At 40.8% G+C, this 12,541-nt stretch overlaps 1 protein-coding gene across 24 annotated transcripts in view; it reads left to right on the top strand.

Annotated features, from left to right (window-relative positions):
* DMD (dystrophin) overlaps positions 1 to 12,541 on the top strand; it is a 2,035,724-nt gene that overhangs the window by 1,357,246 nt on the left and 665,937 nt on the right. For all 24 annotated transcript variants that reach the window (XM_039486264.1, XM_039486496.1, XM_039486317.1 and 21 more), the window contains 2 exons: positions 8,936 to 9,083; positions 11,571 to 11,720. In XM_039486264.1, the coding sequence (XP_039342198.1) occupies positions 8,936 to 9,083; positions 11,571 to 11,720 (298 nt within the window). The remainder of the gene's footprint in view (positions 1 to 8,935; positions 9,084 to 11,570; positions 11,721 to 12,541) is intronic.

Here is a 12,541-nt window from a genome sequence, read left to right as displayed (position 1 = left end):
CTCCTCCAAGTGCTTCAAAATAGATCCCTTGAGGAGCTGTGCCATAATTTTTCCAGGGACTAAGGTGATTTCCCCCCAGATTCATCAGGGGACGGATAGCTCAGTGCTAAATCCAGGGTTGTGAGTTCAATTCTTAAGAGGGCCATTTAGGGATCTGGGGCAAAAATCTGTCTAGGGATTGATCCTGCTTTGAGCAGAGGGTTGGACTAGATGACCTACTGAGGTCCCTGACATTCTATGATTCTTCCATTTTTTAAAAGATGAGCACTATATTTGCCTTTTTCCAATCATCCAGGACCTTCTCCAATCACCACAAGTTTTCAAAGATAATGGTCAGTATGTAGCCAGTGATGCTCTCAAGAAAGGCCCTTGCAGGCCTCCTGGAAAGCCAACTGTCCATTCAAGATTCAAACTCGATTAAAGGAAGTGTGGGAAAGAGGGAGGAGGAAATAGAGTTCCCTCCAGAACTCAAAGCAGAGAGCCCACTCCCCTCCTTTGCTTGGTAGAAAAGAACTTTTCTTCAGCTTCCCCTCTTATTTGGTTGGTGCAGCAAGAGACCTCACTCCTGTTTCAAAATACTTTAACCATTTCATTCACCCATGCGTACCTATGGAGTGGTGCACCTTCTTCTGCCCTCCAGTCAGCTCAGCTTCTCAGAAGGTATAACTGACCTCCATATTCATACTGCTCTATGTTCAGAACACACTGTTGTTTGGACACTAAGCAGAATTGACAGATTAATAAAGTCTTCCCTATGGTGGCTGGGCTTATGCTGGTTGCTCACACATAACAGCAACCGAGACTCAGTCTAGCGCAGGATACGTGAGGTATATAGAGGCAGCAGTTCTACCAGGTGGGCCAAAAGAGAATCTGCTAATCTTGTCTTAGCTGGAAATTGCATATTGTACATATCTTGTGAATGTATATTATATAAATGACTAAAAGTGTGATTTAATATTTGACTATATAGAACTTAGTAATACATTTTGATGTTCCCCTTTTCACTATATGTATTTTTTACAACCAAAATCAATGCCATTCCACTTCCTGAAAATGCATAAAGAACATTTATAATGCAAACTGTTACCCATGCAATATTTCAAACAGAAGCCACTGCTTTTTGTTATCTAACTGCATTGAGATGACTTTAAAAATAAAATATCTAGCACTTAATAGCAGATGCAGAGTTTTAAATACCCCATTCATTATTATTACTACCACTTGCTTGAATAAAATTCTACCAATACCTTAAATTTGTAGGTAAACAAAGAAATAACACTTCAGCTTACAAATGCCAGTATAAAGCATTTTTAAACTATGCTGTCAGGAGGCAATGAAAATGCATGCTGGTTATTAATAATTATTTGGTAGCATCAGTATATAATACTGCTTTATATTAAGATTTTTCCTACTCCAGATGTGCATTCTGTATTTTAGAGAAAGAGTGGCTTCTTGGTAGTTACTACTTGCTCAATTATTTTGCCCAGGAACGGGAAGTTGGAGATCAGAAAGTAACTGGGGAGAGCATCAGGAGGAATTCAATGTTGTTTTGCTTGAGGATTGAATGGATGGTTGTAATTTTCAAGGAGTTTGACAAGTATGCTTTTCTGAAAGAGACATTTCTAATTTACATTAGTAGGGGATGCAGCTGTTCTTCACTGGCTTTCACCATCCAGGAGATGCATGGTCTTTTATAGGTGGTGGCTATAATATTTTTCAGAGCTTCTTGAGCTCTAGAGAGTGTGGTGGAGTCAAAATCTGGGACACGGCAAGCTGGATTGTGCAGGCTGGTCATGAGTGAGGCTATTTAATCTTAATTCCTTTTACATCTAGGTGTGGATTATTCCCCCTCTCCTTCTCAAAGTGTTTCACAGAGGGAGATTCCAAGGGATGGACCAGAAAGTATGGATTGATTAGCTGGCTCTCTATGTGTACTAGCTCTGCTAGCTGTAATTCTGCTGCATTGATGTTGGAGGAGTAAAAAGGCTGCAAGAAGTTTTTATGCCCTTGGTGGATGGATTTAGATTTTATGTGTGTATGCACACGCACCACTGTGTACTAGTTGCAGCTGCTCGGATTCATCTGTGAACCACAGCGATCTTCTCAGTCACTGGTGGAGAACAGTTGGCTTGAGGCCAAAGTGCTGGTGGTTGGGGGCATCATGTGGTTGTACTGTTGTACCAACCTGTCAGCAACTTGGCTTTGTAATTGGGTGTGTGTACTACTGGGATAATACTGATGTTTATTTTTAAGCATTCTTTCTGGTGTTTATTGATTTACATTTTCACAGCTGTGCAAAATTATGAGTTCTATGTACAATTTCCACAGTTGTGGGAAATTATTGGAGGGATCAGACAAAGTTAAGAGCTCTATAACCATTAAAACACAAATTGACAACATTACATGTCAAAATATACAAAGTAAATACCCTTAAATCTAACCCTAATAATTTCTCAAGTGGCATTTTTCTTATTTTGCCTATCTGTACATTTTGATTACTATTGATGGAAATATTTTTGTCAGTTTGTGTGTATACAGAGAAATAGACATTTATGATAAAAATCTAATCCTTTCAAGCCTACATATATATCAGCTCCTGATGAACATATTAACCTAAATTCCTATAAAAGAAACAAATCTACTACACCAAGTTCAACTTAAAAATATTATAAATTGTATATGGTCATAGCAAAACTGGATGTGCATTGTGTTACAGCGATGGAAGGAAGGTTAATTTCAATAGTGTTAAGTATCAGAGGGGTAGCCGTGTTAGTCTGGATCTGTAAAAGCAACAAAGAATCCTGTGGCACCTTATAGACTAACAGACGTTTTGCAGCATGAGCTTTCGTGGGTGAATACCCACTTCTTCGGCATCCGAAGAAGTGGGTATTCACCCACGAAAGCTCATGCTGCAAAACGTCTGTTAGTCTATAAGGTGCCACAGGATTCTTTGTTGCTTCAGTAGTGTTGCTAGCTTGGTTGGAAAGTAGAATTCTCTTATACTGTTGAATTTTATACACCTCTGTGACAGGACACTATCAGCAGTGCCCTGATCACTGTCAGGCCCAGCTAGAGGCAGTTAATTATGTTGTGGGATTATGAGCACCTGGGTTGTAATCACTGGGCTAGTGAGGTACTTGGGAGGATATGAGCAAGGGGTAGGTCAGCAGGGAAGCTCAGAAGGTGAATCTGGGCTGAGGAGTGAAGTGACAAAAAAGTTTCTCCTTGCATTACACTGCTACTTTGTAAGAAAAGAATAATGCACACCTTGGTGAAAGGATAACAACCTGATGTGCATTTGTGAATGTGAGACCACGTCAACTCGCCAGGTAGTGGAGTATATCAGGTCATACGTAGGCACCTGAGTCCATTTTGAAGCAGTCCGCGGTTCTCTGTCATAAGTTTTAGTCTTTATTCCCCTCATGTAATGGGAATACTTCATTCGCTGTAAATGAATACAGTGCTGACTTATAAAACTATACAGTATAGCCATGAAGTTTTTATGATTCCCTGTCTCTTCTTATAGTAGGAATTTCAATTCAACTCTCAAACTCAGTTCCCCTGTTGGTACCTTTTCACTGCTGACTGATCTGTGTTTCTTCCGTTGATGATACAAATGAGTTATTTAGGTGGCAATTAGAAGTTTTCTTTCTACCAGTTTTCAGACTTACACCTTATCATATAAAAGGAATACTCTGTTTTTCTTCCCTCCCCCCACAGTAAAACAGTGATTCAGCTGTCTTGACATGTGAAGGAAAAAAATCCATGCTAGAAGCTTGAAATCAGTTGAACACATTTTTCTGAGTGCTATCAATTAAAGAGAGAAGAAATTACAATAAAAATGTAACTGAAGGGTTTAAAATAAGAGGCTCGTTCTCATAGATTAGAATAATTTTGGAGATTTTTCCTAAACATTCTAGATATAAAGCCAAGCTTCCAAGAGACTCTTATTCATTTTTGGAATTTCTGTATTCTTAAATCTGTCAAGTTCTAAATTATTTATCATATAAGATATATATTTTTAAATAACAATTGTTTGAAGGGATTTGTGTTAAAGGGTTTGAAGCTGGCACTTTATTGTTGAGTCTCTTTTTCCTGTAAAGGAAAACACCATCCCTTTCGCTCATCCATCAGGAAGCATATCTGGTTAAAAAGTCCTTCTCACCATGAATAAATTGTGACATAGTTTCAAATAGCTTTCATTTCATAGCTTTTTCTGACTTTCTTGCTGGCAGTAACCATAATGCTGAAAAGTGAAAAAGTATGGAAAAACAGAAACACTAAGCCAATTTTTATCCTGCTTTAATAAGTTTTTGAAATTGGAAAGAATGTATTATTAATACTAGTTGCAACTCTACAGTTAAGGCAGAGTTGCTGTAAGGGTCTGGTGTGGGGGCTCGGCCGTCTCAAGTGCGGCCGGGAGCCAGACCGCGTCACTACACGGCCAAAATCCGCAAATCAGTCTCCAAAGGTCCACGGGCTCAGACCCTCAGGCAGGGACTGAGCAACAATAAACAGAGTCAGTAGATTAGGCCCCAAGCCCTCAGTCAGGGTGGGGCAACCAACAGCAGTTCTAGCTCAGACCCTCAGGCAGGGGCTGAGCACACAGAGTCAGTGGTTTAAGCCCCAAGCCCTCAGTCGGGGCGGGGCAACCAACCGCAGTTCTAGGCTCAGATCCTTAGGCAGGAGCTGAGCTACACCAATAGTTCAGGGCTCAGGCCCTTGGCAGCAGGAGCTGAGCAACAGCAATAGTTCAGGGCTCAGGTCCTTGGCAGCAGGAGCTGAGCAACAACAATAGGTGAGTCCAGACTTCTGGGTCTGCGCTCTGGTGTGAGGGGGAGACTGCCACCCGTGAGAGGGGTGACAGGGGGGACACAGGCCCACCCACTCCACTGTGTCCCAGCCCGGGGCCCTAACAGCAGCAGTTAGTCCGCTGCTGGGTCGGTGGGGTCCTGACCGCAACACACTGACATTGGCTCAACGTCTGCTGTAGCCAGACTGGGGTCAGCTACCCCCGGGCTACTTTCCATTTCCCCCTCCATAGGTACCTGCTCAGTACTGGTGTCCGGCGCGGGGTCCCATACCATGGGCTCCTCGTCGTGCTCAGTGTCGGCTAGCTCGGGCTGTTCCTCAGGACGCGGGTCGGGGTTACGCTCGGGTAGCTCCTCGGGGTACCATGCTCGGGGAAGGCTTGTCCAGTCCACTTCAGGATACCGGGCTCGGGGAAGGCTCGGCCAGCCTTCTTCAGGGTACCGGGCTCGGGGAAGGCTCGGCCCCGCAGGAGCTCGGTCAGGAGCGTCTGTCCTCTCCGGCCGCCGGGCTGCAACTGAGCGCTGGGCCGGGGCTCTTATACTTCCTGTCCCGCCCCTTGTCTTCCGGGGGGCGGGGACAGGCGGCAATGGCTCCGCCCACTGTGGCGGCTGTTCTGGCTCCTCCCTCTCAGGAGCGGCCGGGAGCCAGGCCGCCTCACTACAGTTGCATTTTGCACTTAACTTTGCCCTCAGACAACCTCTTGATTACATATAAGAAATGTAGGTATACCTTCCCAAAAATTACTTTGAATTAAAAATGGATCCTTTAAGAAATTTGGTACCAGGTTTTAAGCTTTTTTTTTTTTTGGCCTCACATGATGTTAGTAACAACAGAAGTAGACTATGCAAACTTCTCATATAGGTAAGATTTGAATACATTTGTTCGGGAGATTATGGGTCACTTTTGTCTGACTTTCTTTATAACTGAAAGTTTCTCCTTCAGCACAGACTAGCACATAATCTTCTCTTTCAGAAAGTTACAAAGACTTGCCCTCTTTCAAAATGATTGCATTCTCCCATTGGTCTCAGTGGAACTGAGGCTGCCCTTAGCAAAGATGGCCAACTGTCTCAACTCACCTATTCACAGTGCCCTTCTCCATCTCCTGATAGCACGGGGGGCACCACTGAGGGCAGTCTAGCTGTAGGCAGTGGCTGTTTTAAAAGAGTGGACAGCTTGTTATTTATGTCCCATCAAGAATGGTGGGAGATGGTGTCCATTTTGAGAGTGCAATTCTTCATGCATTTATCTAAAAAAGATTTTATTCTTTTCAGTTATGAAAAATAACAGCACCAGTGATCATACTCCCAAATTCATACGTTCAACAGCTCTCCATTGAACCAGACTTACTTGACAGACAGGGATGGAGGGAAAGGGACAGTGTGTGTGTGAGAGGTGCATGTGGGGGACGAGAAAGAGGGGTTTGTGCACACATGCATATTTTGAGAGTTATAGAATCATAGAATATCAGGGTTGGAAGGGACCTCAAAAGGTCATCTAGTCCAACCCCCTGCTCAAAGCAGGACCAATCCTCAATGGAAGGGAGGAGGGAGATGGAAAACTGTTGTTTGCATCCAATAGCTTGTAGAGGGTGCAGGAGGAATTTATGGAGATGGTTCATCCAGGTTGATGAGAAGGACAGAAGAAAGGGGAAAACTTTGGATACACTGGCTGGTTTGTGGTGCTGCAGAGTGGTGTGAAGCAGCCAGAGATTATTTGTGAATCTGGCATAAAAGTGTGTGTGTGTGTGTGTATATATATATATGTATGTATATAATTTTTGTTTCACATTTTAAATTGATATTACATTAAAAGTAACTCATTAGAAATTTGATATGGTAATATTCACTTTGGATTTCTTGTTTAGTGTATGGAATTTTTAACTTTTGTTATAAAAACAAATAAATTCCCAGACAAAGCTATAAGGTAGAAATTAAATTTGAGATATGTATCAGTAATTTAAGGATAAAATGCATTACAGGGATATTGTAAACACTCTGAAGGTGACTTTTTGAAAAGTGTGTTTTTAAAAAATATTTTAAATTTAATCTGGGACTACAAATACTAAAATGTCTTAATTATAATCATATGGCTATTACATAACATCACTACAGGATAGAGTTAAGATTGTTTAGGTGCTCTAGTTATGTATGGCCTTGCACTTTAATAGGCTTGGATTTCTTTTCAACTTAACTTTAATTCTGATTTTCCTAAGTTTATAAATCTTGGTTTGAGGATAACTGCTCCCCTGTGATGTATTTTACTTTATAATACTGCTAAAAATGCAGAGTACTGGTAGGTAAAGTCCCACAGGATGAAAATCTAAGGGAAAAGGAGTTCAGGAGGGCTTACAATTTGTCAGAAACCATATTAAAGGCAGAACAGCGAACCAGCCAAATATGAAGAAAAAATTAAAAAACTAAATGTAAGAGGCCAATATATGGCTCCATCAGGAGCTCTTTAGCCACCTGAAAATCAAAAAGGAATCCTTCAAAAAATGGAAACATGGATGAATTTTTAAGGAGTACAAAGGAATAGCACAAGCACGTAGGGACAAAATCACAAAGGCTAATGTACAAAATAAGTTACACATAACAAGGGACACAGAAGGCAAGAAGAAGAGGCTTTATAAAGTCGTTAGGAGCAAGAAAAAGATGAAGGGAAGTTTAGTGAGGAAGGAGAGCTAAAAACAGATGACATCAAGAAGGCTGAGGAGTTTAATGCCTGTTTTGCTTCAGTCTTCACTAAAAGACTGATGGCTTGAGACCCCATTTAAGCAGATTTACTTGATGATTTTTAAACCATTGTATAAATTAGAGGAAAACTAAAGACCATCATTTTCAAATTTAGAAGTTTAAAAGCAGTTATTTAAATCCATACATAGACACCTCACTAAATGGTCTGACTTCAAAGATGTTCGGGTGCTTACAGCTCCAGTGAGTTTCATGGGGGTTGTTGGCATTCATCACATTTTGAAAAAAATCAGGCCTTTTACTTAGGGGGTGTGTGTGTGTGTGTGTGTCTGTGTGTGTGTGTGTGTTGTAGTTGTTGCAGCTAGCGCCCTCAACCATGACTGGGGCCCCATTGGGCTAGGCACAGTGCATACGCAGTCTGAGACAGCCTCTGCCCTGAAAACCTTACAGTCTAAATAGACAAAGCAAACAAACATTGGAAGAGGGGAAGCATTATTATCCTCATTTTCCAGATGAGGAAGTGGAGAGATTGTGACGTGTCCAAAGTTCATAGGAAATCTTTGGCTCAGGTGGGAATTGAACCTCATTTTCCTGAATCCCAAATCCAGTTCCTTAACCACAAAAACATTGTTCCTCCCAAAATAGTCCCCACTGGATATAAGGGCCTAATTTTAGGGATCCAATTTAGTAAACTTTGCCTTTAGATTTCTTTCAGTTTCTGAAATTGGGCTTTCATATCATTTGTGACAAAGGGGGCTGATCCTGCAGAGTGGTGGATACCTTCAACCAGGGGCGGCTCCAGGCCCCAGCACACCAAGCACGTGCTTGGGGCGGCAAGCCGCGGGGAGCGCTCTGCCGGCGCCGTGAGGGCTGCCTTCTGTGGCTTGCCTGTGGAGGGTCCGCTGGTCCCGCGGCTTCGGCGGACCTCCCGCAGGCTCCGCCGAAGCCGCGGGACCAGCGGACCATCTGCAGGCAAACCGCCATAGGCAGCCTGTCTGCTGTGCTTGGGGCGGCAAAATCCCTAGAGCCGCTCCTGCCTTCAACTCCTATTGACTTATTGGCACCTTGCAGTACTGGGTTAAAAATCATAATTATTTGAGCTGGAAGATAGTTTAGAACTGCAAATTAAAGCTCCAAACTTATTTTCAGATACATTTAATTCTATTTATCATGAGTGGTGTTTCTTTTCTGATTAATTTTGAAGAAATATGTAAATTTTTGCTTTTAAAGAATTACTGATAATGTCAAATATCTGTATATATTTTCCTCCATTTAGTTATGGAGGAAAATGTTAAAAAGTTATGATTTCTTATTTTTATAATAATAAAGATTGCATTTGAAATATAATTACCTATGACACAGAGTTCCCCTATTAACACTAGTGTTGTTTTCTTCTTCTTCTTCTTCTTCTTTCTTTTTTTCTTTTACTGTAGGCTGGAGGAAGAAAAAAATATTTTGTCAGAATTGCAAGAAGATTTAAATGAGTTCATTTTATGGTTAGAGGAAGCAGACAGCATTGTTGGTATTCCTCTTGAACTGGGAAATGAGCAACAGTTAAAAGACTCTCTTGAAAAAGTGAAGGTAACATAAATTCTTATATTTAATGTCTTCTTAGTTTGTCATATCTGCATAAACAAATTGAATTGTTGTTCTTAATCCAGATTGATTTCTGTCAAACACTTAATCGCTATTATTCCACAATTTACTAGATAATCCAAAAAATAGGAAGTCCTGTGTTTTAAAGCCCAGGTATCAGAATATATTCCCTGCATTAAAATTAGACTAGAAAAAGTAATTGAAAATATAGAGTTGTAAAACAGACACTTTTTTCCATCCCTAACTAGTCTGTGTTTAGCAGGAAATAGGACAGAGAAGAAAACCTAATGCTTAATATTCAGCTCTTTAATTTAATTAAGAAATGTCTCCTTTTCCTTTCTTGGCTGAACCATTTTAGCAGCAAGGTATTTCCTTGTGGGGGGCTGAAAGAAGTCCCCAAAAGTGTGTTTAAAAATATAAAATAATAAAAAACCCAAAGTGGGCAATTTTAATAAGAAAACCAGCTGCCAGCAGAATATGTGAAAACTGCCTCCCTGTTATTGCCAGGAATAGCCAAATGTGAGAACCTCCAGGCTTCCCAAACACTCCTGTAATTCTATTATCATATATGGCTAGTCACCTGTTGAGATCTGAATTAGTTAATGACCTATTGTGTCCTAATTATGATCTTACACTAATGTAAACAGAGCAGGCTGTAACTGCCCTTCATTTGTACAGTTTGTTTCTCCCTATTGTTATTTGAACTGCTTGATCTGTTCAGCTTTTAAAACTAAACCATCCTCAATAACTGCAATTTTAAAACAAGTTTGGTTGTAAAGCACCCTGAAACTGTTGGGGGGGGAACTGTTTCATATATGACTTATTTCTTTTGCTGCAAGAAGTTAGAGTTTATCTTTACTTTGCTTACTGAGCTCCAGCTACTTTCTGTATACTTTAAACCGTTAATGTGACCTCTCCTTCTAAAACACTTCTATTGCCCTTTTAGTCCACAGAGGTTGCACTCTTCCTCTTCCTAATGAAAAGTATCCTCTCATTATTTGACACATAATGTAAAATTAGCCTTCCTATGACCATTCCTATAAACCAGATTGTCTTACTGGTATCTGTGGAGGATGCATGTAGGGCTAAATGGACTTCATCCTGACTGACTGAATGTCAGTGAGTCAGAGGAAGAATTTTGAAGAGGCTTTTCATCTTTCATCTGCCTTTGTTTAAGTTATCCCTTCTAGATCCAGGTATACTTCCAGCACTCACAAACCTAGTTTTTAAACCTGTGAGTCAGTAATATCAGAATTGTGAAATCTAGGAACAATGCAAAGAAAATATTATTTGTGCAGCATTTATTTATTTATATTTACAGAGCATTAAATGTCCATGGCACTTTAAACAATCCCTGTCCTCTGGAGCTTACAATCTAAATGAAATGCTACCTACATTAGAAAGTGGGGTTTTTGTTTGTTTGTTTGTTTGCTGCGCAGCTCCTCTGAGCTTTCATACATATGTGTAGAGCTTTGGAGGTCTCCGACCCAAATGTACTAATGTCAATAGCTGGTAGCTGCATTTTGGATAGCAGGTGGGGGAGAAAAGTGCATATATGGATGAAGATTCTCTCTTCTCAATATGTATTAATGTGGGCAGGAGAGAAGTATGTTAATGTGGGAGGGAACCCCTCCCCCAGTAACTCCTAAAGGATGCGTGGTCCAAAGTCAAACCTACTGGTGATGATATTTTTTTCCTTCATATTTCAGGCTTTTAAGCCATGCTGTGAACCACCTCTTTTCTTTTTGATCCACCCAAAGGAAGTTACCCCAACCCCAGTGATATAGTAACTATTAAAGATTCTCTTGTGGCCCATCTCAGACTTTGATCATTTTTTAAAATGATGGCTGCGGAAGCTTGCACTTTCTATTATATAACTCTTTGGTTACTTGATATGTTAAGTTATATTAACACTATACATTTGCAGTAATTGCATACAGGAAGGGGAATGGATTCAGATTATGGAGAAATGATAGGCAGGACACTCCTAAACATTACCAGTAGCCCTCTGATTTGCACTGTTTATGGATATATTATGAACATTATTGCTTATGGGGTTGGATCAGAGTGCTTAGCACTGCACAGAACATGGAAGAGACATGGAACCTGCTCTAAAGGGCTTACAGTTCACACAAACAAAAGGCAGCAATTAGTAAAGCACCAGGTGACCAGAAGGAAAGATTAATCACACAGCAGAGATGAACTTTTATTTTATTTCCCTCCGGGAAGCTTGTTTTCCCTCCATTTTGGTCTCCTCAGAGAGCCACTCTTTCCTCACTATAAGTCTGCCTAATAGAGTCAGCATTTGCTGTTTTTCTGAGCCTTTTTAACTCAGAAAGCCATGGCTATTTTGTGCTGAATTGAGCCCTGAGCCTGGTCTCTGCAGCTGATAGACTAATCAATAGCAGCGAAGATAAGGGAGTTGAAAATTCTACCACAGTTCATTTTCAATGTTGTATTTGTCTGTTCCAGTTAAGAGTGGAAGAGCTACCTCCACACAAGGGAATATTGAAACGATTAACTGAAACTGGAGGAATAGCACTTGGAAGTACATCACTGAACCCAGAAGAAAAACATAAGCTTGAAAATAGGCTCAAGGAGGCTAACCATCGCTGGATAAAGGTTAGATATATTAGCAATGATATTATGACATATAACTCTAATCTGTTAGAAGTACTTATACATTCTGTCGTTTGTATGCTTTTTCTCTGAATGAACATGAAGGTTAATCTGTATCTGTTATCGGATAAGGAGAAAAAACAAAGCAAACAAGAATTGTAGCTGTGATGCTGGGTGACTTAATAATAGTGGTATGGTCAAGATTCTTTTTTTAAATGGGTGCCTAAAATTAGTTTTCTGCAGCCATGTATAGGCACTTAAATAAGTGGTATTCTGTTAAAAAATGCTGAGAAGAGGGGAAGGATTTGTTCTCCAATCCTGGCTGTTTTGTGGCTGCTACTGCTGCTCTGAGGCTAGAGTAGCTTCTGTAGCATTTATGGCACTGCTCCATTGGGAACATTTGTGGAACCACTGGCCACACCCCAGCTCTTTTCCCACTCCAAACCCTTAAAATTATACGGGCAGCCTCTGTGGCACTGGACTCTGCATCATGCAGGCCTTGCATGCTGCCTCAGATCATGTCTCCTGTGCAATAGCATTGTACTTATTCTGCTACTTTAGATTTCTGTGCCTGTGGAGAGGGCTGGGGAAAGGTTTTACTGGTTTTTATTTGAATATATATATTGCTATGCTAAAAAGTGTTAATGTTGGCCGTCAGTCACAGATTAAAGGAGAAATTGATGAGTGTTCCAAGTACCCCTCATTCAGGCTAAACGAGGTAGCAATTAAATACCTCTTTATTTATTAATAGCAGAAACAATAGAAGCCATCATCCAAGGCACTGAGCAGCATGGCAAGGCTTGAGTAGAAGCTGAATCATGTGG

Source organism: Mauremys reevesii, linkage group 1, assembly GCF_016161935.1.
Source record: "Mauremys reevesii isolate NIE-2019 linkage group 1, ASM1616193v1, whole genome shotgun sequence".
Taxonomy (NCBI): Eukaryota; Metazoa; Chordata; order Testudines; family Geoemydidae; genus Mauremys; species Mauremys reevesii.
Note: the sequence above shows the minus strand (reverse complement) of the source record. Positions and strands in the feature narration are given on the sequence as shown.